The sequence below is a fragment of the Melopsittacus undulatus genome, chromosome 1 (genome assembly GCF_012275295.1).
Source record: "Melopsittacus undulatus isolate bMelUnd1 chromosome 1, bMelUnd1.mat.Z, whole genome shotgun sequence".
Taxonomy (NCBI): Eukaryota; Metazoa; Chordata; class Aves; order Psittaciformes; family Psittaculidae; genus Melopsittacus; species Melopsittacus undulatus.
Window position 1 is genome coordinate 99550516 of NC_047527.1, and position 27109 is coordinate 99577624.

At 46.9% G+C, this 27109-nt stretch overlaps 1 protein-coding gene across 1 annotated transcript in view; it reads right to left on the bottom strand.

The window, feature by feature from the left end:
- Nucleotides 1–24595, bottom strand: part of WNT9A (Wnt family member 9A) — a 50204-nt gene extending 25609 nt beyond the window's left edge. Inside the window, exon 1 of the mRNA XM_005143968.3 lies at nucleotides 24467–24595. Within this exon, the coding sequence (XP_005144025.1) occupies nucleotides 24467–24561 (95 nt within the window). The 5' untranslated portion in view covers nucleotides 24562–24595. The remainder of the gene's footprint in view (nucleotides 1–24466) is intronic.
- Between the last annotated feature and the right edge of the window lie 2514 nt (nucleotides 24596–27109).

The window sequence follows — 27109 nt, forward strand, 5'->3', positions numbered from 1 at the left end:
ATGTGTTAGTGTCAGTCTCTCCCACCCACCCCTGCCAGGGAATACATCTGACTTCATAATGAATCGCCCATTTGTCTTCCTCACACCTCAGCCAGCACGTTTGTTAAATCTGGGAGATAAAGGCTCAACAGCTCCACAGCACTCATCATACAGCAGGACTTGGCCTGTTGCTTTCCTCCTCCCCGTCCTGGCTGTCAGATAAATCGTGCTGTCCCTCCTGAACACTGCCTGGTCTGTTCTCAGCAGATGCTGCAGTTATATAGCTGCCCTTGCCCAGACCACAGCGACTGGCAGCCAGGGAAGAAACATCTTGTAGCCAAGGAAGACAGCTTCCCTCACTGTCTGGAGATATCCCTGTACACACACACTCAAGTAGTACAGAAGCTAAAGAGAAAATAAAGGTTACTTTCCAGACAAATCCAGGAGCTAGGAATTTGAAATTGAACCTCTGAGGGAAGCAGAGCTTCTTCCTTCTTTCCCAGCCCCAGATTTTATATTCAGGACCTGAAGGTCCCAGCTGGAGGCAGAGACTGGCTCCTAATCAACTTCTGGACAAATGACAACTTGAAGAAACAAGCATGCAGATTCAGGCAGGAGGGGGGGTTTCACCTCCCCCTCCCCTCAAAACATTTTACCCAGCCCCTATTATATATCGCATGGAGGTCAGTTCGTGGAGTATTTAGATGGTTGGGCGGTTTGACACATCATCTGGTCTATTTTGGGAGCAGTTTACAGCTCTGCAATTCCTCCCCTGCACAGCAGCGATAGCTTTTCCACTCTAATGTCATATTATCCTCGTGGCAGGTTTAAAAACTAAACAGGTGAAAAAACAAACTTTCTGGGCACTGGAAAGAGCAGGATGCAAGAGACATTCTGGTGATGGGAAGGTAGAAGTTTTTCCTCATTCTGAGCTCCCAACAGAGATTGTGGTAATGAACTGTGAACATAGGCTGGTTCCTTACAAAACTCAACAGGAGGATAGTCAAAAGCTCTTGCATAAAGGTCATCCCATGACAAAAGGTGTTTCACAAATGCCTGCCTGAAGGAGTTTTGAGGTCCTGAGGTTTTGCAAGCCTCCAATTAAGCCTCAATGGTCAGATCTCTAGCTAAGGAAATTAGATCTGGCCAAGGTTTTAAAATCATCATATTAGAGTAAATTTCCAGTGCAGGATACTATGTTCTTGAAGTATTCTAGAACAGGTTCCCACGGAGCCAGCCAACATCACAAATCTTACTGGTCTTCTGCTGCAGAAGCCAGGGCACTGCATTGTCTTTCCCTCACTGCCATCCACTGACGGCATCCTCTTTCTCTTCATCTCCCCCAGCACCCCAAAACACTGCTCCTCCACACCTCAGTTTGTCGCAGCAAAAAGAAGATTGAACAAGCAATGCAAACATCTGCCATCAATCTCCCCATGTCCATTCACCATCATCAAGAAAGGCCCAGGTCCCACACCATTATAGGAATGGTACAACACTTCCTGAAGGGATTGAATCCACGCAGTTTTCTGGAAGGGAAGCAGATGCTGTAACAGTGGTTAAACACAGGTGATGGACAAATTGATATTGATAGCCAAGATGTCTTTAACAGACCTGTGCTGCTGGCAGGACCTTCACCTTTGGAAGTGATTGAACTACAGAATTTTGGCATGACCTCAGCCAGATACACCTCTGCCAACACTTCAGGTAAACACCCTCAGAAGCCTTGGTGACTTCAGCATATGCATCTTGCTTACCATACTATGTAAATGCTACATGAATAAAGAGCCATATTAACCAAAATACTATATCCAAGTGAGAGCCAAAGCTCTGTTCTACAAGTGCTGTTGAACAGACAGGACTGCATATTATCCATCCTCAAAACAATGCATTTGTGCTTAGAAATCAAAAGAAAAATAATTTCTGCATTGTATTACAGGGCATGTGAGGCACACTCAATCAACTAGTATTAAGGAAATAATTTCCTTCCTGCATTGATCACCCATCTACCCATCTAATCAAGCTGTATTAAAAAGGCAGAGGGGAGGACAACAAGCCAAGTGTTATACATAGCAAATTCTGATTATATTATGAAACTTTAAGAAGATCTTAACAAGCGGACAGTGTGCATTTTACGTAATTAGCTTGTTACTTATAAATGCCCTCCATAGTGCCAATGGCAGATTTTCACCACCTAAAATAGCCTAAAGCTGTTGGATTCAAGAACTCCTGCCATCCCAATTTAGATCAACTCAAATACAGAAACCACGAGGTGGTTTCATTACACCAAGATTAAGAATTGAATCGGCTCTTGTGTGCCTGGATGTTAGAAGGGGTAAAAGATTACAGAGGGGAAAGACATTATGTCACACTGTACGTCAAACAAGTCCAATCCTCACTGACTGTGAAGGCTGTTCACAGCATTTTGACATATTTGAAGTCACTCTGGGGGAGATAGAGCCTCACTAAGACTGGACATAAAGATGCAGCACTGTGGGATGCCACATCTGTATCCATATTCATTTAGCAGAGAACTGGTCTCCAGCTCCATGATACACATGCTTCATGATGCTGGGACTGTTCCACCTCATTTCCAAGAAGTAGCTCAACCTCAGCCTACAAAATAAGACCTCAGAAGCAGCAAATCAGATAAGGAAACCATTTGATTTGCAAGTTGCTCATGCTTGACATGGAAGTGCCAACAAATGCAGAGCTACAATATTATTATTCATATGCCAAGCCCTACACCAATTTTTCCCAGTGCCTGCAGAATTCTAAAGGGAGAAATATTTTTTATTCAAACTAAAAAGTGCAAGAAAACATGCCAGAAAGCATTTTGGGGAAAAACTGTCTCACGGAAAGAGAATCCACATGCTTAGAGTTATCCCAGCATGCAAACCCTATATCCAAGATACTGTCAACCAATGTTGTGCAAGTTCCCATTTCCTAAGTCACCACCAACAGTCAGCAAAATAAGCAGAGCTGAAGGACAGTCCTTATATCATTGGTTATCCCCCAGAAAATGGAACTAAGCTGTGAGGTCTGTGGGTGCACATTTCATAATTCCCTATCCACACCTACTGACTATCATTAGGAGATATGTAAAACTGCCATGGCATAATATTGAGCATACCCCACCAAGAAGCCATAAAACAGCCACTTCCAAGGACTGAAGGGGAAAATAGTGGCCATGTATCTAATGCAGCATAAAGATTCAAAGAACTTGAGGAAAAAGGAAAATACTTCCTATTTTCCTTTGTCTTAACAGTTCTACTCCTTAGACCCCAAGAAGTGTCACTGGGTCCATTCTCCAACACACCTACAGTGCAGTATTTGAGTCTTTTCCTTTAAAAATATTATCAAGTTACAGTTGAATGAATGGTGTAAGGTTTCAGTTGATTGTAGGAAACTATAGCAAGATCAGAAGCTCCAGAGGTGTCTCATTAATATATGTATTTGGAAAAAATGGGGAAGAACAAAAAAAAAAACACTGCACTTTCTGCATTTGATTCCATAAGAATGACCCAGGTTGATATTCTCTCTTACAACATTAATTGTGTAGAGTCCAGGGCTGGATGATCAGAAACTGTGTTCAATACTACAAGAGACAAGCAAATTCCAGGGACTCCAGCCTACACCTGTGGAGCTCTATGCACATTAGGGAAGTCCTGTGGCGTGCATAAACAATCAGATAAGTTTATTTCTGACAATGCTTTAGTGCTGGTGGAATTTCTCCAACACTGAAATGCTATGAAAAGGAAAAAGGAACACATTGAACATGCTGTAAGCAAAAGACCTTTGCTGTAAGCTTGGACAAACAACCTGTATCTTCCCAGCTTAGCCCTTCATAACCTAATGTGATCAGTGATAAAGAACACCAAGAACCCTCTCCCTGGATTACTCCATCAACAGATGCTCATTAGAGCTAATCACACCCAGAGCAGCTCCAGCCTGAAATGGAGTTTCCAATCTGTCTTCAAAACGCATGTGGGATGGCTTTACAATTCCCACATCCCACCTCTTTCAGCAGGTCTGAAGAGTGAGTCATCATTCCCAGGTTAATACAGGGCACAACTACATGGAGTCTGTCAAAATCTGAGCCAACAGGAAAAAAAAAAACCAAACAAAGTAGAAGGATCTAACTTATTTACAAGTGCCACAAAGGTGCTCAGCTAAATCCCCAAAACCTATGGATAACGATACTGAAGCAAGAGTAAGCTTATGCTTCCAAGAAAAGAAACAACTTGTTGATGAAGAAGCCTTCCCAGAAGGTTCTCTCTCCACAGGGGATAAGCAGCACCAGAGCTGTCCATCCAATACTAGATAACATGCAGAAGACAAAAATCAGAGCAAAAGAAGTTGAAAGCTGGCTGAACCACCAACTGTACCCTGCTTGTACTCCAGTTTAGCATGAGTTACGTTTCCCTTGAATCCTGTGGTAAAGCACATCTGAAATGAAGGGTATGAATGCAAGCTGAAGCGAAATAACAAGGTGGTTCAAGACATTTAAGCTTAAACAGATACATACACCAAGACGAGATCTCCTTGGCTTCTTGTACAAACTGAACTAGAATTCACAGCACTAAGCAAATCACCGCACAACAGCATTGCTGAAGCAGCAGCTGAAACCTTATAGCACTGCAACAAAACTTGGCTGCTTCCTTCTCTTAGGTTTTACATCTTCCCTGGTAAATGGTATCACATTCCCATCCCTTTTTCTTCATCTGCACTTGAGGCGTTTCAGTTGGCCCCATGTCAAGGAAGCTGTCTCACCCCCAGCCTTGGTCTCCCATCCTTGCAAAAGCACATGCCTTCTGCCAAGCCTTGCACCGACCTCCCTGGCTCCTGAGGTTACAGAGGCATCCAGCATCTCCTGACCTGCATCCCCAAGGGATGCTAACCCACAAGTCTCACACCTCACTTCCTTGAAACCCTGCAAGCATGATTTACACTTTGCAATTCTGCAGGCTGAACCCACAGGAACAAGAGTGGCAGGATCTCACTTGCCTTGCCAGCTTTCTCTCCACCACAATCCCCAGAGTGACATTTGTTTTCTTGGTGGTGGAGAAAGGAATCCCTCTAGTTTACCCCTCTCCAGCCCCAAAATAGCAGTGGTTGAAAGCACCTCAACAGCATGTAACTTACATACACAGCTGGAACAATAAGCAATACTGAAACTAAAAATTGGGGAAACACATTTTATAGCAAAGAAACACCCGTGAGACATTCATGCTTTTTTTCTTTACAAGGCTGACTAGCAGGTCTCATCATGGAAGGGAGCAGGAATAACATCCTAGCACACAAATATTACTATGATTTATTAAAACCACTATTTGTATTAGTGTCTTCTACCCTGTGTCAAAGAGTTTAAGTAGTCAAAACTAGTTTCCTGGACTCATTATTTCTCACCCAGCTTTCTGTTGAAGGATATCAGCATTGTAAGTCTTGACATTTCAATAACAACCTCTGATCTGTTCTGAAGTTGCCAAGAAGCAAAGGCAGCTTCAGAGAAGAAAGAAAGGCCCAAATAACACAAAAACAGGAGGAAACCTTTCTACAGGAGCTCTGTAACAATTTCTTTGTGAATCAAAAGCATGCTTCACACTTGAATTTTCCTCCAAGTTAGAGGGTTTGCAAATAATTGAAAAAGCCCTCCAAGTTTCCAAACTATTTCAAGTGACAAAACCAAAGTTACAGCCTGGAAATAAATCATAACAGTAATATGCACACATATAAAACAAAACAAAACAAAAAAAACACAGATATAAACCTACACTGGAAAAATCTTACACTTAGTGCAGCCAAAATGCCAGTTGATACATGTCACATCTAAGTGCTCCAGGCAACACTATCACAATGGCTAATACAGGCAGGCAGAGCTCCAAGATGAATGTCCAAAGCCCAAGAGGACAGAGATGCTCCCTGGAGCCTTAGAAAACAGTGATGGCATCTCAGGCCTTTTGCTGAAGCTTTCACACGCATTTAGCATCTTGAGCAGCAACAGCACAAGTCAAAGCAAGGCTACGACCTTTCAAATGCTTTACCAGCTAATCCTCCTTGAAGGAGGGCTTCAGAAAACATTTAGGTTGACTATCCATGAGATTAAGTTGTTTATCCATCTTGTATTTTGCACATTTGCGATTTTAGTGTCTTCTGGCTGCAAAAGCTCCAGAAGACAAGGGCCAAGAAAGAAAGAACAACTCAGAGAAAGGAAAATCATAGCAACACTAACAAATGCTTTGTATGTTTTCAAAGAAAAAACAACCTTTCATCAGTCTGCAAATAACAGTAAAACAAAATCAGGGGGGATGTTTTCCCAAATGGAAATACCTTGTACAGCTGAGTTGACAGCTCTATTGGGCATAACTAGACAGGTGCTCCCTGCTAAAATTTTCCACGTTTATATCTGGCTTCATCCAGAAGTGCCATGAACCCCTCAAGATCACCCCAGCCTAACAACAGCCCAAAGCTGTCTCAGCACAAATGCTAAGAGGTCAATTAATTCCCACTGTGGATGGAGATACTGTGCTAGCAACAAGCAGAGACAAGGGTCTTCCCTTCTCCCACCCCAAACTGGGAGGGAATTAGGCACCAATGTTGCCACAGGAAAAGCTTAAAACACTCAAATCCCTGGAGGACAAGGCTGACCTTTTTCAAGCACAGCTTGCAGCATGGGCATGAGGGTCTCTAAACAAGGTTTGGCCATATACCACAGAAAAGCATGCCTTATATGATGGCAAAGTGGAGGAAAGATTAGAAAATACATGAGGAGGGATGGTGAAAAGACAGCAGAAAGAATAGAGCATTTGTCACAATGAACATGGAGTGAGGACAGCCTTTTATGGCAAGATAAGTAAAAGCGTAACTCAGCTTGTCATCTTCACTCTAGAATAACTCTCCTTTGCAGAGTGCACATAGCACAGCTTGCAAACTCCAGGGTTCAGAAGCTCACAGCAGACATCTTTGGTCACAGATGAGACATTGCTTTGCACCACAACGGCAAAGCCACGCCAGGCTACAGCAGTGCTACAGAGTCTTGCCTTTGAATTGGGTGCTGCATGGCAAGAGCTGCATGATGACAGAGGACAACTTACCCAGTTCTTCTGTGAAGTTTCTGGGCACAATAACTACTGTGGCTCAGTTAGGACAACGGGGAGCTGGTCCTGGGCAAGGACAGTCCCTGACAGTTTTACATTCCTACTCACTTGGTCACAACAAAGGGACAAGTGGAACAGAGGGAGAGAGTTTCAGGACACCACTGAACATTCACCAAGGCAAGGCTTTACAGCCTTCCCAAAATAATCTTCGTTGGTTTCACAATGGAAGTCCTAGAACTTGTAAGGCAGGTTTAATTTTAGAGCACACTCATTGGATTTGCTTACATAATTTTCTTGATTTGGAAGGTTTTTTATTTGCCTTAGTGAGAAAAGCTGTCCAAATTTGCCAGGTTAAGCAGGGGCTGCTTGCCCATAAGAATCTTAAAATACACTGGCTGCAATTTTCCTTTTAAAGTTTGCATATCACAATTGGGGCAATATGGAATTAGAGAAGCTTTAAGAAGTGAGGTGGGAAAGAAACCATTAAAAATGACAAATCCCTACCAAATTATACTGGCATCTAAGTGCAGTGGCCCACAGGGTGTCTAGAGGCTGCTAAAAACAGGGCAGCAAGCGATCAAGAAATATTCCAGTCTGAACCTATTAAGCAAGACGTAAAAATTCCACAAAAATTTTATTGATTTTAAAAACTTTGCATTATTTTCAGAACACCATTGCTGTTAAAGGTACATTTTTAAGTACTGAAAATGATGCTGGCATCACCTAACTGAGCAAGAGCTTTGCCTGCAAAGAAACCAGTCCTCATAGCCACAGAAACAGATCATGGTAGCAGCCTAAGTACTACCCCAGACTTATTCTTGTCAGCTCCTCCACCCAACCCTTCTATTCATCACTTGATTACAACAAGAATTTAGCTTCTAAGGTTTGTACTTACCAACCTGAAATCACAGAAAGCCATAAAACCCTTACACCAGTATCTAACTTGATCAATTACTCTCAATTTTAATACTGCTTAGTTCATTTTTGTAGATGGAAGTTGGGCATCTTTGGCAGCAGATACTTTCCAACCCTATGGACAAGTTGCAGAAGTAGAAACAAAAGGTCAATTTACACAGCCTGAAAACAAAGCAAGGAAACCCCACAGACTCCATGAATGTCACCAGGCACCATACCTCAGAGTGAAGGCTCACAGAAGGGAAAATTCCATTTAGATATTGCCAGATCTATTCCACCTGGTGAAAGCCCATTATAAGGGCCACTCCAGGAGATCCTTTACCATTTTGCCTAATGGTCCTAGCAATACACTATGGAAGTCACATCTCACAGCCTGTAGGTCTACACAAGTCCTGCATTTCAGTTCTCAGCACTCCTGTCTGCATGATGAGCTCCCTACCACCACTCCAGGAAGTCAGAAGAGATGCAAAGCCACATTCTCGGTTGCTCTTAGATGTGAGCCATCCTTATTTCAAAGGCAGCTTTTTAGCATCCCTCTTTTAGAGAATGGTTACAAACTAAAATGCCATCTGCCTGCCATCACTGAAGTCTGAGGCCTTTTGACCATAAGCTTTGAGGAAGGTGACACCCCCACGTTAGAGGCAGAGAACTAATCAGCTAAAAAGAGCAGATCCTCACCTCCAACTTGCTGCATGGAGGGATGGCAATTCCTCTAGGGACCTGGCCTCTCTTTTCTATTAGGGTACCATTTCTCCCAGCACCTGAAAACCTATTTGTTGCCTTCTTTTGAGAAGCTTCCAAGCATAGCCTCTAAGATGCCTCCCTCCAGAGAACTACCCTGAAAAGATTCCCCAGGCTTGTCCAGGCATTCCTAGGAGAGGAGGAGGTTCTGCAGATAGCACAGTTTGGCAGGATATATTAACACACATCTTCATAGACTATAGGGTTGATAAAAAGCATAATCCCCAAGTAAAAAATTGCACCTAGGTGAAATCTCTCCATTTAGGAAGGCCTTGGTGTTCAAGAGTGAAATCACAAACTAGCTACTCACATAAAACATGTTCTCAGTAGGCATTCTCTCAGTACTGCCCAGAGTAAGAACCCCCAGAAACATTTAACAGATACTAAAGATTAAGTTAATGGCCTCATATCTTAAAGGCAGAAACACCAAACCCTTGTGGTGCTAAACTCATTAGAGCTTACCACCAAAACATAGTGAGACAGAGGTCTTGCCTCAGGTAATCAAAAACCTAAGATTATAATACATTTATAAGACTGGGCCTCTTGCCCATACTGGTACAAAATACTCCAAGCATTCCTTTCTGAGGGTATTCTTTGAGCAAGCAAAAGAGGAAAAAGAGCTCCCAAAACCTGGCCTCTAATATACATTACTGCTCCAGAAAACTGTCAGAGAAACCAGATTTAATGCATAACTACACATCAAACGTCCATGTTGTCATGGTTTGTGCCCACCTCATGACAAAGTCTGGAGGCCAGTGAATGAAGAGCAGAGTGGTGACATTTTGCAGCCATGCACAAGCTGCTCCAGAGAGGGAAGGGGTTCCTTGGCATTAAGAAAATAAGCTTAAATTGGCTTATGGTTCAGCCAGAGCTGTAAGTGAGATGCAGACTTTGCACAGCAGCACAGAGGATCCTTTTGAGAGATTTCAGAGATGCAGCACTGCAGCACAGAGCACTCTCACAGCCCTGGAAGAGCAGGGCAGCAGCATCCATGTCCTGCTTGTGTGCAATACCTATTCCCTTCTCTGTAGCCTGCAGAGCACCAGGGAACTCTGTGAGAGCCATGAAAAACCCAAGGTAAAGAAACTGAAGGTTGATTACCCACCATCCCCTCAAAAAATAACCCTTATATAGCTGCCAGCTGCTCCTGTGACCACCCAAGGGTCAGTGTGCAGGAAAAAACACCCTATATTGTAATATTACATACACACACCCCCCAGTGATCTTCCCTGCATATGGTGATGTCAGGATTCGTCTCTTCTTCCCAGCACACACATCATCTGATGCTTAAAACGAGAAAACCTTGTCCCATCCCACTCTCTCCAAAGCAAGAGTTACCCTGCCTGCTTGCCCAGGGCATCACATGTAATGACTGTTTTCACTTCAGCTTCAGGAAAACAGAGGCCAATCTTTTACAACCACAGCTCATCTTCAACTGGAAAGTTAAATTACTGAGCTAAGAAGATGAATGCACTGTTGGTGAAGTACTGCCATTTCATCCAGTGAGTTAAGGGCAGTAAGAGAAAAACTGGCATGTGACTCACTTTGATGCATTTTTAGTGCAAAAGCAAAGAGCTTGGTTTGAAGAACTGAGAAACACAAGAAAAAAAGGGGGAAAAAAAGAGTTAAAAAACAAATCTGAGAAAAAAAACTTTTAAAACACACTGTTTGGGCACTTTTAAGCACTGAATCAGCAGATACCAGAGCTCTTCACAGAAGCTGGTTCACACATTAGCCTAAGCAATGTGCTTGCAGCTTTATATTTGAGAGGCTGCCTGTATTAGTCATCTGTAAGGGGACACTTCAGCAATGCTAACGGGAATGAACTGAGCACAGGAATGCAAAGTGGGGCGGTTAGACCACATCAGTTTTGAAGCAGCACCTCTGCACAAGGCTCTAAAGAGCCCTTAATTCAGTTTAGCCGGGTTTGCATTGAAATCACGTATGCTAAAGTGAATTAAGGATACTTAATCCCCAAGGAGAGTGCTTCCACTGGGGCTAGTTAAGAGTAATTGAACTAATCCACTTTAAAAGTCAGTTCAGATTAGTTGTGTTAAGTGGCTATGCAGATGAGGCCTGGGAGCACAGGGACTGTCACTAGCATGCAGCAACACATCAGTCTACCTCTGGGGCTACTCTGGGAGGACAGCTACAGCAGGACTAGTTTTCAATCCAGAGGCTGGGAGTGATCCAAGACACTCAAATACACTAATAGAAATGTCTACTTGTGCTTGACAGGTGCCATCTGGTTGCAACTGAAAGCATTTTCCTCATGTATTTTTCTATACCTAACATATGTTGGATATAGCCATGGGGAAGTTGTTTTTATGGGCAGCTCAGGGACCAAGCTACTGGTCCAAAAAGTGCTGGCAAAAATTCCTCATTCAAGCCATGCTTGAAGCTCACGTCCCCCTCACTGAAATGGGAAATACAAGTTTGCAGGTTTCCACTCAACCATCTCAGAGATGTCAGGAGACATTTGTGGGCTCAGTGGCAGACTGAAGGGGCCATCTCCACCATACACTAATGGCTGGGGTGGCTGGTTTCCCTATTTAGTGTTAGAAGACCCACTCCACCCTTCAGGTTCCAAGGGTGTTTATCTACTTCCCACAGTTTCCACCCCAGCTTTTCAACTGAATGCAAGTGGTTAGAATAAAAGCAGTTCAGCCCCAGAGAAACAGGGGAAAAGAACCTAGGAAAGGACAATCAAAATCAAAGAGAGGAATAACAACCCCACTAACCCCCATCCTGCCCCAGGTTCTATTGCAGGTCCATCCTCAGACCAGGCTCAGCAAAGGTTTTGCCTTTCTAGGAAAGCACCAAGCCCCTCTGATCCAAGCCACTTCTTCCCCAGCTAAGAATAATCCCCCCAGCTGCTGTTTGATTTACACATTACCATGGACACAGTGTTTTTTATCTGGTAAATATACTGGGGGAGAGGGAGCAAGTCTGTGTGTGTTCATCCTAGTTGATGTTTCCTGTGTGGTTCAAGACATTATGCCTACAGGTATGTTTATTCCACTACTTTAGCAAACCAGCAGACTTTTTAATGGAACTGTTGATATTTTTCCTGGCTGATCCTCCTGGAGAGGCGAGGCAGCGTACAAATGAAGTTCATTCCTAGCCCCAGCCTCAAGCTACTCTTCTCCTCCTGGGACTGCAGGGAATTGAAGGTTTCCATTGCACTGGTCAGGTTTCTTCCTTCTCTAGCCTTCAAGTCTTAGAAACATAAACAGAGGCGCTCAGGCAGCTGACAGTAGCAAGAGCAATGTGTGGATGGTGCTTTAAGCAAGGGAAGCAGCTGCACTGAAAATCCAGCCGTGCATCTCCCAGCAAGGCTCTGGAAAAGGATAGCAGGTGCAACAGTGCACCCCTAAAATGAAGCTTCAACTGTGCAGCTTGCTTTGCCATCAGACCTTGCACGCTGAGGATAGGTGTTTCCCACTTATTAGGATTTCACCATTCACTAAGCCATCAGTAGATCCCCTGTACATTTGTCTTTGACCCCCCTTTCTGCTGCAACAGGAGCAGTAACTCCAACTCAGAGGATTCTGCTTCATCATAGAAGACCATTCAGATATGGTCCATAGTCCAACAGTCCTAAGAAGAGCAAAAGGATATACATCAAGTCCCTGACTCAGCTTACAGCCTGCTTCCTGTGAAAACAGCTCTGCTTTACAAGCTGAAGTATCCTGAGGTTAACAAATATGCCCAAAGCCATGCAGAGGGCTTGGCAATCTCTGCTCCCTCTACCCCCCATGGAGCAATAAGGTAAAACTTACCCCAGGCCTCTGAACACATTGAGACAGAGGAGACACCAGCTCTGGAGCCACTTCAATTGAAAGCACTTGAAATGAGAGCTCTAAAGAGCTCTGGCAACAGGGTAAAATACCCCATGCAAGAGCCAAGAACATCTTGTTTGAACTAGGCTACTCAACTAGCCCTACCTCTGACCCTGTGCTCCTGATCTGTCCAACAGCAGCTCAGCCTCACACTACACTCAGTGCTGGAGCAGTTCATTCTGGGAGCAGATGGGGTCACCACCCACCTCCACACCACAACGGTCCCCCCTACCATAGCAAGGGAGGGCACCCAACCCTAGCCAGCTGCAAAGGGACATGATATAAATATGCTGTCACCACATAACAGGATCATGAAGCCTGACGCTGTCCCAAACTACAGTGAATCAGAAAACGCCAAGCTCACCTCCCTGCTCTCAGTGCCTGCTCCAGCTCTTAGGTTTCCCATCAGTCTTGCAGCAAGCCAAGCAAGTGCCTCAAAGAATGCAGCTCTGAGGGATGATGCTCTTATTGCCTTGTGGGAGGTACCAGTGTTTGGTACATCCTACACAGAGCTTTGTCCTGCACTGGGGAATACTGGTACCATAGGCTTCACAGAGACAAACTGTAGTTAGTTTTAAGGCATCTCCACTACACCAAGTGAGATTCATTACTGCACAGATGTTGATCCCTCTGCAAGCTTAAGAGGAAAATGCAGAATCATGCCTGGTCCCACTCTCCTACTCATTAGTCCATCTTCTGTCCTGCACCTTGCAGAGACAGGTCTCTGCTTATAAACACATTTTCATCAGCTACAGAAACCAGCATGGATATGACAGCTTGTAGCACTGACCAGAGGGACTGCTCAAAGCCTTGTGCAGTCCAGTTCACTCTCCCAAGAGCAGCTCTTCAACTTCAGTCTTCAAATTCATGCTAAGCCTCTGGATTTCCGGAGTCAACATGGGACAAGCCAGAAGATAGAAATAGTCACCAGGGATGCAACACAGCTGTGCTAATGAGCCAAAGGAAGTGCTGGACCTTTGGTTAGACTGTGTAATTCAGCTCAAGTGGCTGTTTCACCTCTAGCCTGTCAGGTCAACTTCCTAACCACAGACTGGGAAATAGCTCCCTGATAGCTCCCAGCAGGAGATTTATCTTTGGCATAGCTACCCCCCCACCACCACCACCTTTGATTACAGAGGGGCCCAGAGATGCAGAAAGAGAGCTATGCTATAAGTTTGCCAGGTATTGCAAGATCTCACCTTACACTGGAAGAGGATTAGGGCTAGAAAAGAATTTTGTCAAGATTAAGCAAAACAAGCCAGTTCTTTTAAATAAAGTATCAGTTCTGGTGAACTGTCCCCAGAGGGGTTTGGCCTCCAGGATAGGGTTTCTTGTCAGAGGAGCTGCAGAGCTGCAGCACAGCAGGGCTTACAGCAGAGCAGCAAGCTAAACTTGCATCCCCAAGAAGCACAAGCTCCTCTGAAGTCACTGATTGCACTAGGAGAGGTGCTAGTGGCCAATGCCAATGGAGCCAGCTCCAAATGACTGGCCCAAGTTGGGTTCTCATCCTAAGTGTTCATCTGTCTCCCAGGTACCCAGTCCCATCAGCTTACCCCAGCTCCCAGTTGAACACCCATTCTGAGCTGGACTTGGCTTCCAGACACTCTGATGCCCTAGCATGTCATTGCTTAGTCGTTCACAGCATATACCTAAGCAAGACTAAAGCTGGTTCCACACACCGGAAAAGCTCAGCTGTACAAGCAGTGTTGCTGTAAAAGGCAGGAACATGCAGTGCTGCAACATGCCCCACATCAGTGGGGTATAGATGCTCCAATACCTGACACTAGAAGTCTCCTCTGAGATTATTGAAGGTGATACCTGGGCCTTCTCAGACCCAGGTGGTTTGGGATACCTGTGCTTGAAGCTAAAGAGCAGTAGGATGTAAAGAAACTGAGTACCACTAAAATACAGTGTCCTTCCTATTCTAAGCTCAAGTGGAAACACATTTTCTTTGCTTGGCTGAGTATTTTGCAATTCTTTGACTCATGTGCCCTCACCCACACTCTGTAACACTGAAAGGCACTGCCTTAGAGGCAGTGCTCCCACAGGAGTCATGACTGACTGATTTTCCACGGAAATTGGGAAAATCGGTGTTAAGGCCAAGCAGGGTAGATCACCCCCCCCCCCCAAAAAAAAAAAAGAAACCCAAAAAGCTAAACACACACACAAGCTACACCCTACAACCAGTCAGTGACCAGAGATCACATTCCAAGTGAGGCATTGTATTGGATAAAATGAAGCTCCTGTAAGCTCAGTTTCAGGTAGGCCAAGGAACACTATCTCAACACCAAGACTAAACACTTCCCCTTAGCAACTTCAGAGATCAAGGTGTTTAGTGACAGTAATCATAACACATGGAGCTGGGAAGCCCTACAAGTTGTCCCTTGTAGCATGCAGAACCAGCTTCACCTACAATCTTCATTTGCAATCTAACAGAAGTGCAGTTATGCCCCCCCAGGGCTGCCTGGCTTTGTTTTGTTGCAATACCAAGCATGAGATCACCAATCTTTAATCATCAGCCAGCAGAGAAGACATTACAATGAGGATATTTAAAGATCTGAGCTCACCGTAACAGTGAAAGCCAGTCAATGTACCCAACTCAGCGGGGGTTCACACAGCACCAAGAACTAGCTGTGGGCAAACCATGAGGACTAGGGCATAGCAATGCCTCTGTGCAGTTTAAGCAGTCAAGTGGGGAAGTCTACAAAGATCCCAGCAAGCCATGAGAGCAGCCTGCCAGGCTGTGTGTGCTACAGCTCAGCAGATGGGTACTCCTCTAACACAAGCACTTGGTGATCCTGAAGTCCCCCACCATCGGCCAAGCCTACAGAGGGGTCAGCTAGCACCAGAACACTCCTGTGCATGCTGTGGCAACACACAACATGTTCCCACATGCAGAGCTGGGGAAGCTGTCACATACAGCTGATTGATAACAAGAAGGAACATAAATAAGGCACTTTGTGGAGGTGGAATTTAACAGGTAGCAACTTGCTCTGACTGGAAGCTGCAACAGGTATTACTGAAGACATACATGAGCCCACCCCAGTAGATGCTCATCTGGCAGCACTGATGCTTTTGGAGAAGGGTCTTGACCAGTTCCTTTTGGGAAGAAGTTAAAAGTTGCTTAAGATAAAGCAGCAGTTTGACCCTGGGCTTCAAAGCAATTCATCTTGGCAACCTGTCTCACCTGTCTGTATGTTACACATGAAAGCATCACTCAGGGATCAGACTCAAGATGCCCTTGTGTACCTCAAAGTAAGCTTAATTTTTCTAGACTCTACTAGAGGAAAAAAAAAGTAGGTAGACCAAGAGCAGATGGAGGTTAGTCCTTCTGCTCATCTGACTCCTTCAAAGAGGAATTGGTCTTGAAAGCAAGAGTTGCTTTAGGAGGCTGCTCTGCAATTTGGTTTCAGAGAAGTTCAACAGCAGAACAAGGTTCTGACTAGACTTATGCTCATTCCTCCCAGGACTGCCCTACCCAAACAGGGCCATTTGACAGATTTTTAAGCTTAGCTCAGATATTTCTATGGGCATCTAGTACTTCATTCACATCTAGGGCAAACGTGTTACTCCACAATACAAACAGCTACCTCCTACCATGCAGAGTAAATGGCCAATTACACTACTTCAGCCTCTGGAAGACTCCAGTTTTTCCAAGAAAGGAAACTTTTGCTACAATTATGAAACCTGTCCACCCAGCACACAGCAAATGCAGAAGTCAAAGCAAGCTAGTTTTTCACCCCAAACTACATGAGCATCCGGTTATCCAATTAATGCTGTTTTAATGAGCTAGGCCAAATGGATCTGCTTATAAAACTCATGCCAACTCCCATACAGCCTGACAGGCCATCAACATGAATCACACTTCATGCTGCCTTCGAAGCCAGCACAGACTCAGCATTAATGTCAGATAGTGTTGAGTTTGCATGTTCTAGATTGATGTATAGGAGAGCTGTTTTGCTCTGTGTTCCTTCCAAAGGAAGAGTTCAAGTTTTGTTAACCTGTCATTTCCTCTTTCCCTAAAAGAAATCCTTCAGCAACTGAATTAAAAAAATACTCCTCACACCTTACAGAAGAATGATTTAAGGTCACAAGCAGACTGAAGGACCACATAGCACATGCAGGAGCCGCTTGATCCATTTGAAACAGAGTTCTCTGCTACAGCTAAGGGAAAAGTCAGAATAGATTTTTGTATCAGCTAAAGCAAATCCCATAACTGCTATGTTTATCCATGTAGTCAAAATACTCCCTGTTCCACTTAGCACAGTGCAAACATGCATTACAATAAAATGTAAAGCTTACTGAGCTGATAAACTTCATAAGTGTATTTTATGACAATTTCTCAAGAGATAAGACTCATTAGCACTTACAGCCACAATCTGAGGGAACTTTAGAAAGCACAGTTAAAAACAGAAGAAAAATTGCTACTAGATGTCAAAAAAAAAGCTTCAAAAGGGTTAACCCTTTCCACTCAGCTTCATAATAATTTCTAGCTCCTATTTAACTTGACCTGGTCTCCAGCCCTGGGTTCAGTAAGTCAGGAAAATACATCCTACCTGTTTAGCCTGCAGCCAGATCATGTGCTGGCCCAGGACCTGCAGCACCAGTCTCCCTCCATGCAAAAGGCCCTCTGCTTGAGGGCTGCTCAGATTGAGAAATCAATTACATTAACATGCTACAAGCCACTAGAGAACTATTCTGACTGCAGAGAGAAAGGTTTCCTCATTATAAAGGGAAGCCAAAGGCTCAGCCTGTTTGCAAGTCTGGAAAGCCAGGTACTTCTTGGATTGCTTCAGCATACATCCTCAGGAAAGATGACATGTTGCTACCTGGCCAGTCAGAGAACTTGAGGTAAAGAAGTTCATGTTTTAACACAGGCTTTTAGTATGAACTAAAAACAAGTGCCATCCTACCCAAGAGCACTCCTTTTCAGGAGGCAACTGTAGCCAAATGACTGTGCATAGAGAGCATGCCTTCACCTACAGCACATTAGGACAGTTTTAATGCACTGAGCCCTCTCCTCAAATGCCTCAGACACACATTAGGATAAGAGCTGACCCATTTGTATTCCTCAAAACCCAAATCACCAGAGAATCCAAGACCTAAAGGTGTCAAATCACCCAAGGTAACTGGAGTGAGTCATGAGGCACTGGCACAGGTTGCCCAGAGAAGCTGTGGCTGCCCCATCCCTCGCAGTGTTCAAGGCCAGGTTGGATGGGGCTTGGAGCAACCTGGTCTAGTGGAAGGTGTCCCTGCCCATTGCAGGGGGTTGGAACTGGATGAGTTTCAAGGTCCCTTCCAACACAAGCCATTCCATGATATGGAGCTTCAGGCAGCAGAAGTTGCTACACTTCTGGTTACCTGAGACCATATTCAAGACTGTCTCCCCAGTGGAAATATTCTAATGTAACATCTCAAAGCTTCAAGATCCCTTTCCAATAGGGAAACTATGCACAGGGATGTAATAGTGAGACAGTGCAGGCAAGTCTAGCCTTCAGCTCTACAAGCCACCCCTTCGCAGCTCTGATCAGCTCTGCACCAGGAACTGCCTCATGCAGTGGACACCTTAGTGATGCTTGATGGTTCAACCCCTCCCCGACTACTCAGACACTTCCACAATTGCTTAGTTCAGCAGTATCTTCTGGCTTGCCTTTTCCACAAGAAAAAGTCTTAAGGAGCATTTAAATAGCAACATATCACTAAGGAAAACATTAGGAATACAAACCACTGTCAGCATCTCCCTCAGTGGAGGGAATGGAGCATCCCTAGGGCAAGCAAGAACATCTTCAGGAGACAATTACACTAAATCTGCCGCCACAGTGGATTAAGCAAACAGAAAAATGAAGAAAGCAGTGAGAGACTGACAAAACCCAGTACAGACAGAAAGATTCAAACTAAGAAGCATCGCATTGTCTTATCTGTGCAGTCTTGCAGACCTTCCATGTAACTCTCACCCTACTCAATCCCACAATCTAATTCAATTACTCACCACTGAATATGCCTTAAGGTGATTCTCATTACTCCACAATAAAGCACAAGACCTTTAATTATTAAACACTCCTGGGCTTCTTGTGTTGGGGTTGTGGGGCTCGATTCCCTCTTATTGTTGTTAGCAGCTTCCAGAAAGCAAGTTAAACATTGACCAAGCCTTTCACAAAGAGACCAGAGTCCTATAGGTTCCTGGTCTCTAGTTCTGCATCACCAGTCACACTAAAGCCAGCCACTAGCCTCCTGCTCTGCCATGTATACACTCAGCATTCCCCTAACAAGCCATCTTCTCCCCCTAGGAAGTCATCTATAGCACTCATAACCTCTGCAATAAAAGAAAACCAATATAATGCAATATTTGGACACAGAGGCTTCATGCAATGCTCACCATTAAGTTGGGTGCAGGAAGAAGTCCCAGCATCATTGCAAGTAAAGGAAACAGGCAGGAGGTAGCTGTTCCCAAGTCTCAAGCAACATGATCAATAGACATAAGTCTAAGATGTACTACGCCCTGTCTGGATAGTTTTGCTCCATCCTCTAAGTACACTATAGGTACTTTTGGGTACCTCCTGCCCAATTTTGGGCAGATCCTGGTCCCCAAGGCTGGAGATTCAGGTCTGGAAGATCTGCATGTACAGTTCTTTTCACATGCTCCTGGGTTTGTCACCACCCTTAGGAACTTCAAATCCAATGCCACCTTCAAGCATCTGCAGAGGAAATGTTTCTTCTGGGCATGGGGGTTCCCTTCACAAATGAATGGAGGTTAAACATTGGTTTGAACAGAGAGGCCAACTCTGGGAGAAGTGCCAGTCAGGACTCAGACAGATCAGTCTCTACGTGACAATTCACCCAGCTCAAAAGAATCATGGGAGGAAAAAAATCCCACACCAGGCACACCCTTCTTATTCCAAAGAACAGCAGAAATCCAGCATCTTAAAAGCCAGCATCGCTGCCTAGAGAAGGCAGAACGCCACCGAGTGGGATGGCAAAGCCACCCTCCCAGCCCCAGGAGCTGCCTTCTTATGCTCCAGCTGTGTTTGCCTGTGTGCCGCATTCCTCCCTCACCACCCGAGCCCAGGTTTTGTTTTTTTGGGTTGTGCTGAGAACCAGCTGCTCCATCTCACACACGCCAGAGACGACCAGAGCGTCTGGAAAGCCAGCACGCTGCGGCCTGGCTACGCAACAGCTTCCTGGGAAGTTCACACAGCTTTGGTCGGAGCCGCAGGCGTGAGTGTGTGGCCCCACACTACCATCAAGTGACAGGTACAGAAATGCATGATATGCAACAGCCATGTTAGCACCTAGAGTAGCCCACAGGCTGGAGAAAACAGGCAGCACAGCCTGCCAGTGGGCTTGCTTTTATTGGAGATGACATTCAAGCTGATGCCACACACTCATAGAAACAGAGTTCAGAAACTCATGTTAACTGACCCCCCCAGGAGCCCTCAACCCCTGAATACCCCTTCAAGTCCAGTACTCAGATGTTTTCTAAGTAACTTTAGGCAAGAAATCACACCCTGAACTGCAGGGTTTCTACACCAACAGCACCTAAAGCATAGCAGGGTACCTATTCTGCACCTGCCAACATGAACAAAAATACACAGCACTTCCCACACCCAAAAAAACCCACTGCGCAGTGAACAACCTGCTCTCAATAGTGATGTGTTGGTAAATTAGGGCAAACTATGCTTCCCCTCCCTCCCTCTCCCCCACGCGAGCATTTAAGGGTTCCTGTTGCCTGCGTGCAGTGTACAGATCAGTTACATTTATGAAGAACATTGCAATCTGTCAATATAAACACTATGTAAGCATGAGCCACTTGTAACCTTACTACTGTCTTGACAAGTGCTTGCAGAGGGGGCTCCTGCTGCTGGAGGGAAGCAGAGCAAATCCCAATATGCAGAAAGCATCACTTCTTCCAGCAAGGAAAAAGAGGGGTACATTAAAACTAAATCAGGATATAAATCAGAACATGTAAAAAGACAGAGAGGGGGTTTGATTTATGGCCCAAACAGGTTGCAAGCTCAGATCCACAGACCAGGAAGCTCAGGAAAGCAGCAACCTCCTCCAGGCCAGTTTGCCTTACCACTAGCACCAGGGCACAGCAGGACTGAAGTACCTGTCACCCCAGCACAGCTAATCCTGTTATCTGCCACTTCTAAAGACCAGCAGTGCAAGACCCAACACAAGTCCCCAGATGATGCTACGGCATTTCCATCACCCATTTTCCTACCCACATTTGCAAGAGGAATGGGAGGGAGGGGAGGTACTCACACCAAAAGCTTAAGGCACAAGAAAAGCAGAGTAGGGAGGAGAAGTGAAATGCAATGCTTTCTCAGGGATCCCGTCAGTCTGGGGCTGCTCCAAGCTACCCCATCAGCCAGTTGTAATATGGTGCAAATTAATTTTCAGACAGCCCAGCTGCAGAGGAGATGGCTGAACATGAAAGCAGGATCGCTTTCGGAACGGCCAGTGCATCTCCTACAAGCCAGGCTCAGCTAACACTTATCTTAAGGCAATGCTTCCCCCTCTGGTGTAGACTGAGCCAGTAACAGTTTCCCTTACATACTCCTACCCTAAGAAAAAGTCATAATCAGGCATCTTGATGGGCAACTCCAAACCTACCACAAGCCACATGGTCCTGCTCAGATTTGCAAGCATGCTTTCTCCTCTTCAGCATCAAAAAGTCCCGTATTAGACAAGGCATAGGAGCTGTAGCGTCACTACATCCCTGAAGCCAGGCTCTTTCAGCTGCCTTCCAGCTATTAGGGCTAGCAAACCCCCTGGGCAGTTGCCTATAGGGACTCAGCTCTGCTCTTTCCTAATAATCAGCATCACTTCAGGTCCTTCACTGTGTACCAGCTTCAGGTCAAGCTGGCACCTGCTTCTCCCCTGCACCAGGCAGGAAGAAAGCAACATGCAGGGAGCAGCACTGAGGACATAGCCCTTGGCAAGGGACAAACCCATCCCTCCTTTTACCCCAGACAGTGAACTGTTACCCTCCCCATACATCCCAACCAGGCAGCTTAAGGATGGAGCAAGAAAGCAGCAAGGGCCTCATCTGCACCAACACTTCCCATCACATGCACCAAGCTCCACTTCCACAGGGCACTTTTAATATTTGGTTGCTTGTGCATTCCAAATCCCCCCCCCCCCCCCCAAAATCCCAGATCCAGACATACAGAGAAGCAGCAGCCTCCAGCCATGGTCTTCCTGCCCCAGCATCCCTCCCGCTCACTAGCTGCCCCAGTGGGACAGACACAGACATAACTACATGCTGACACAATCTTGTTATCATGTAACCATGCCCGACTCCTGTCCCCATGTATTAATTCCCCACCAGGCCACACATTTAGAGACACCAAATTCTTTCCCTGAAATAAGACATTAGGGATGAAGGGGGAAGGGATCATCCACAGCTGTCCCTATCCCCTACCAGACTGTGGAATGGAGCAGATAAGCTACAGCTACAGTGTGACATCTGTTTAACACAGAAACCCATCACACTCTGTACCCCAGCACCTCCTGCAACAGGGATATTAACACTGAGAGCAGAGGGTCTAGCAGACCACAAAAAGGCATCAGGATGGCTTTGATGATGCCTTGGAACTGAAGGAGCATCCCTTTCCCTGCCTAGAAGTATGCCACATTGACTGAGCCCATTTCAGTATTTCAGCTCAGTCCCTGAACAAAGGGTGGTGCCTCCAGATTTTTAGGAAAGATTCGTATTAGAATGAACAGATATGATTCCTCATATGGAGCAGTCTTTCCTACCTTTCCAAGGGTAGCAAGAAGGGTTAATACCCACCTTCAGAGGGCATTTGCAGGAACATACAGCTTTTAGCAGGTAATTTTTCTTTCCTTATATACAGAAGCCCACAGCAAGAAGGTCTCTGCTCTTCCACACACACCAGGGATTAGCAGGGAACCTGGATCTCAGCACTGCCCACTCCCCCAGACCTCAGCAGCACCCATTCCCCCAGAACCTTGGCAGCTCAGCAAGTGCAATCTCTACTTTAGGCCTCTTGGAAGAACAAAGAGGAGGTTAGCAGCAGATGCTGCTCCTTCAACTGTGGCTCTCACCAGATAACAGGATGCTTTGCATAAGCAAACCTCACTGCGCACCACAGCAGCCCTGGAGCGGTTGGACTGCACATCTGGCTGGGTGCACTTCTGGCAGCATCTCTTCTCCCCTCCTTATTGCCAGAGAGGGAGTCTCAAATCAGATCAGCAGTTGTATTGAGACCAAGAGAATAACCCAAAGCAGTCAGAACAGACTTAGCAATACAACTCCCTTGGCTCGACCTGTTTGCTCTTAAGTTCATACCTACACCAGCCACACAAGGCCAGAAGAGAAATCCCAGGAGCAACTGGAATGAGTTATCTGCTGCCCTACAGCAGATACGAGCACTGCATGGATTAACAGGAAAGCTACAGCCAAGCTCCTTACAAGCCCTGTCAGTCCCTAAGGCACAGTACAACTGCAGTGCTGGTGGTCTCCGGCAGACACACGAGCTAACGGGTCCAGCACAGCCCTGTGTGCTGCTGGGGGAAAAGAGGGCTTTTCCTAAAAACCTATGCATAGGAGAGGCTGTTTCCTCAGAAAACCAGCCCCAGCAGCAGGAAGTTAAACAGCTCTTGAGTTGGAAACAGAAGATGTAAGTAGCACTGTTTGGAAAACTTTGCCAGACCACAAGCGATGGACAAGCCTCAACACCAGGATTTGTTTTACTGGAAAGAGGGGGGGAAAACCTCAGGTCTGGTAAAGCATTCTCCAGTGCCGATCCAGTGGCTCCTTCCAGCGGTCATAACACAGCATCCCAAAAAGCAGCAAGAACCATCACTCTTGAGTGAACTTACACTGAAAGCTCTTCATCAAGTGTTCGCATCCCACTCCCCTAGCAAACGGACCCGATTTTGGAACAAGTTTCTTGTTGGTTTTTTGTTGTTGTTGTTGTTGTGTTTTTGTTTGTTTGTTTTTTAACAAAAGGGGGACAGGTGAAGATGCAGCTACACTGGCACCCAACCAAAGCAGGACTGCACAGAAGGAAGCCAGCAGACCCGTCACAAGGCTGCCCGCTTCACAATGAGCCTCGGGTTGCAGGGAGCTTAAAAGAGGGTGGATGAAGTCGTTTATCTGGCTTCCTACAGCTCAAGGAATGGGGATAAAGGGGTCCCAGCAGGGGTGATGAGGAGGGAACGGCATCCACCTGCGAGGTACGGGCCGGGCTGGTAGCGCCCCCTGCCGGCAGCACCCCTGCCTCGAGCACAGGTGAGCACAGCTGGATGCAGAGGCTCCGCGCCCAACCCGGACGGGACCCTCATCTCCTTTGGGAATAAGTTTTGTCCCGTCCCTGGCTCGTGACAGCATCATGCACCCCCCCAAAAAAAAACCCCAAACAACTAATGAAGCCGCAGGGACAATGCCGGGATTCGTTTCCCAACACCTGATGCTGAAGTATGCGCTTAAATGACATGGAAAAAGTTTTTTCGGGGCTATCCCATTACGGTGGAGGCGGGAGCTCCCCAGCCACCTCACTAAGGGTCTCCTCCTGCGAGCTGCTGCCGGGAAAGGGCCGAATGAGACAGTCCGTTCCCTGCCCTTAGCTGCTTGTACACGCAGCCCCTGGACAGAGCTCGGCAGTCCCGGGCAGGCTGCAGCCCTGGACACCGTCCGCGGCAGGACAGCTCGGGACGGCGGGGGAACTGAGCTACCCGGTGCCTCACCCGGAGCGGTTGTCAGCGCCGGCGGGAGGGGATGCCCGCACCCACCGAGGAAGGGAGGCTGTCAGCAGACGCGCAGCAGCATCCCCACCTCGGGCAGGACGGACAAGGTGCAAAGAAACAGGCAAAATCCACTAAACGCGAAGTTGCGAAGCAAGAGCAGGGCTGCGGGGCACCTACCCGAAGTAGGCGGCGGAGGGCCGCGGGGCGCAGGCGAGCAGCCCTAGGAGCGCGCAGGAGGAGAGCCATCCCAGCAGGACGTGTCCATCCAGCATCTTGCAGCGGCGCCGGCGCTGCTCATCTCGTTCCCCCGCCGCGCCCGCTACGGCCCCGCCGCCAGCGCCGCTTCTTATAGCGCGGCCGGCAGCGAGCGCCCGGCAGGCGGCGGGCGGGGCGGGGAGGAGCAGCGGCGGGGAGGCGGGGCGGGAGGCGGGGACCCGCCCCCGGGAGGGGGTGCAGCGCGGCGCGGAGGGGCGGGGAGAGCGGGGCCGGACCGGCACCGGGACCGGCACCGGGATCGGCACCGGGATCAGGACTAGGACCGGGATCGGACTAGGACCGGCACTGGCGTCCTCGGCTCCGGGAGTGTGACACTGCAGGGAGGGCAAGGGCCGGACGTGCGCAGGCTGAGCGTGACAGGGATGGGCTGCTGTGGAAAGGACAGGCAGCTGTGCAAGGGCTAGCTGTACCCACATCTGGGCAGCTGGGTAGTCCTGCATGGGCCAGATGTGCGAGGGATTTATGTGCCACAGCTGGGCAGTAGTGTAAGGGCCAGATGTGGAAGGGCTGCTTGTGCCACAAATGGGCAACTGGGAAGAAATAGGCAGTGGTGAAAGGGTGCAAAAGATGGATGTGCGAGGTCAGAGCAGTTATTTAAGGGCTGGATGTGCCAGGGATAGGAAGCCGTGCAAGGGTCTGGCAGTTGTGCAAGTGTTGGGTGTGCAAGGGCTGGATATGCTAGGGAAACCAGGTGTGCAATGGCCACATACAGAATCTCTGGCTGTGTCAGCTCTGTGCTGACAAGAGTTGGGTTGGATCTGCCAGGGTAGGGTAGCCATGCAAAGGTCAAACATTTGTGTAAGATGTAGATGTGCCACATCTGTAGTGTTGGGCTGTCGTGCAACGGTTGGGTGTGCAAGGGCCAGATCTGCCAGAGTAGGGCAATCATACAAAGGGCTGGATATGCCTGAGATGGGCAGTTGTGCAAGGACTGAATGTGAAAGAAGTGGCCATGCCAGTGCTCAGAATGCAAGAGCTGGACATGCCAGGGCAGGGTAATTGTGCAAGGGCTGAATGTGCCAAGGATGGGCATCTTTGCCAGGGTCAGGCAGTTGTACAAAGGGTGGATGTGCCACATCTGGGCAGCTGCAAAGTTGTGCAAGGATTGGGTAAGCAAGGGCTCATCAGCTGTGCATGGACCAGACATGCAAGCACCAATCAGTCAGGCAAACATTAAATGTGCATTGGCTGGGTGGTCACATAAGGGCTTCAGGTGCAAGTGCTGATCCATCATACAAGAATGGGGCAGTTGTGCAAGGGCTGGATGGCTGTCCAAGGGTTAAGCATGCTACTCAATGTTTCAAGGGCTAGACAGCTGTGCAAAAGCAAGGGGGGCAAGGGCTGATCCCAGCACGCAAGTACTGCAAAGGCTGGATGTGGAAAGACATGGGCATCATGCACTCCGAGCACACATACTCCCAGCCCTGTGCGAGAGTGACACACCCCAATGATCACTAGCGCAGTGGAGGGGAGCACAGAGACCCCAAAGCACAGACAGGACAATGAACACTCCAGCTGGGAAGTAGCTAATGTCCTAAATGTCAGCCCTTTGGGGCTGATGCAGGTGTCAGCGTTGTTCCAGGTCAGCTGACGTCACTCATCGTCATCCTCGAGGTAATTTCTGCACCCGCTGCCACCCAAGAACAAAAAGGTTTCCCTCCTGAGCATGTGTGTGTGTGTGTCATGCTGCTGAGATGCCCGTGTCCCCCACGGGGACAGAAACAGGAGAACACATAGGTATGTGTCACTGGAATCAAAAGCCTCCATCCCCAAGGGTTTAAGATATTCAGCTCTTCAAAGGTGACAGTGGGTGCATGATGAGACAGGGAGACCCTTGAACAATTCAGGCAAGGCTGCTTATGTTCTTCATCCCCATGCTCTATGGAAGGAACCACGCAGTGGGTGGGTTAATGCTGATGCACCTTTTGTCTTGTAATAGCCCCTGGAGTGACACTGGGAGCTCAGTACATTTATTCTCACCACTGACCATCAGCTGGGGCATTTCCAGTATTCCCAGCACCATGCAAACTATTTGGGTTCCACTTATTTATTATTATTGCAGAATAAAACCTGGGGAGAAAGGGGGGGGAGGGGGGGGGGTGTCCTGCTTTAATTTTTAATATGTAAAATATCTCTACTCAATCCCTGACTGAACCTTTGCAAAACAGCCTTGTGGAAAAGCACAGTGTGCACATCCACATGCGCACACCCAGGAGGAGGGAAGTGTCAAATCCAACTCAGCAAATAGCTTCCTCAAATCCACGGGATTCACCAGGGTCTGGGAATATCTCAGTGCCCTTATGCCAATGGCTGAGCTGAAATGGCACCCTACTACCAATGTCGTGTGCCCTCATGGGTGCTGAAAAGTGAGCAGCTCCCAGGTTCTGCAAGCGATGGCAAGCTGGCAGAGGCCAGCAGCAATATTGCATTAAAGCCCCATCTAGAGGCCTTTCATTGTGGAGAGTTTGGGACATGAGGACCAGCTCTGGGTTCCAGTTTGGTGTTCTTATCCTCCCACCCAGAGCTCGTCCAGCTTAAGGAAAG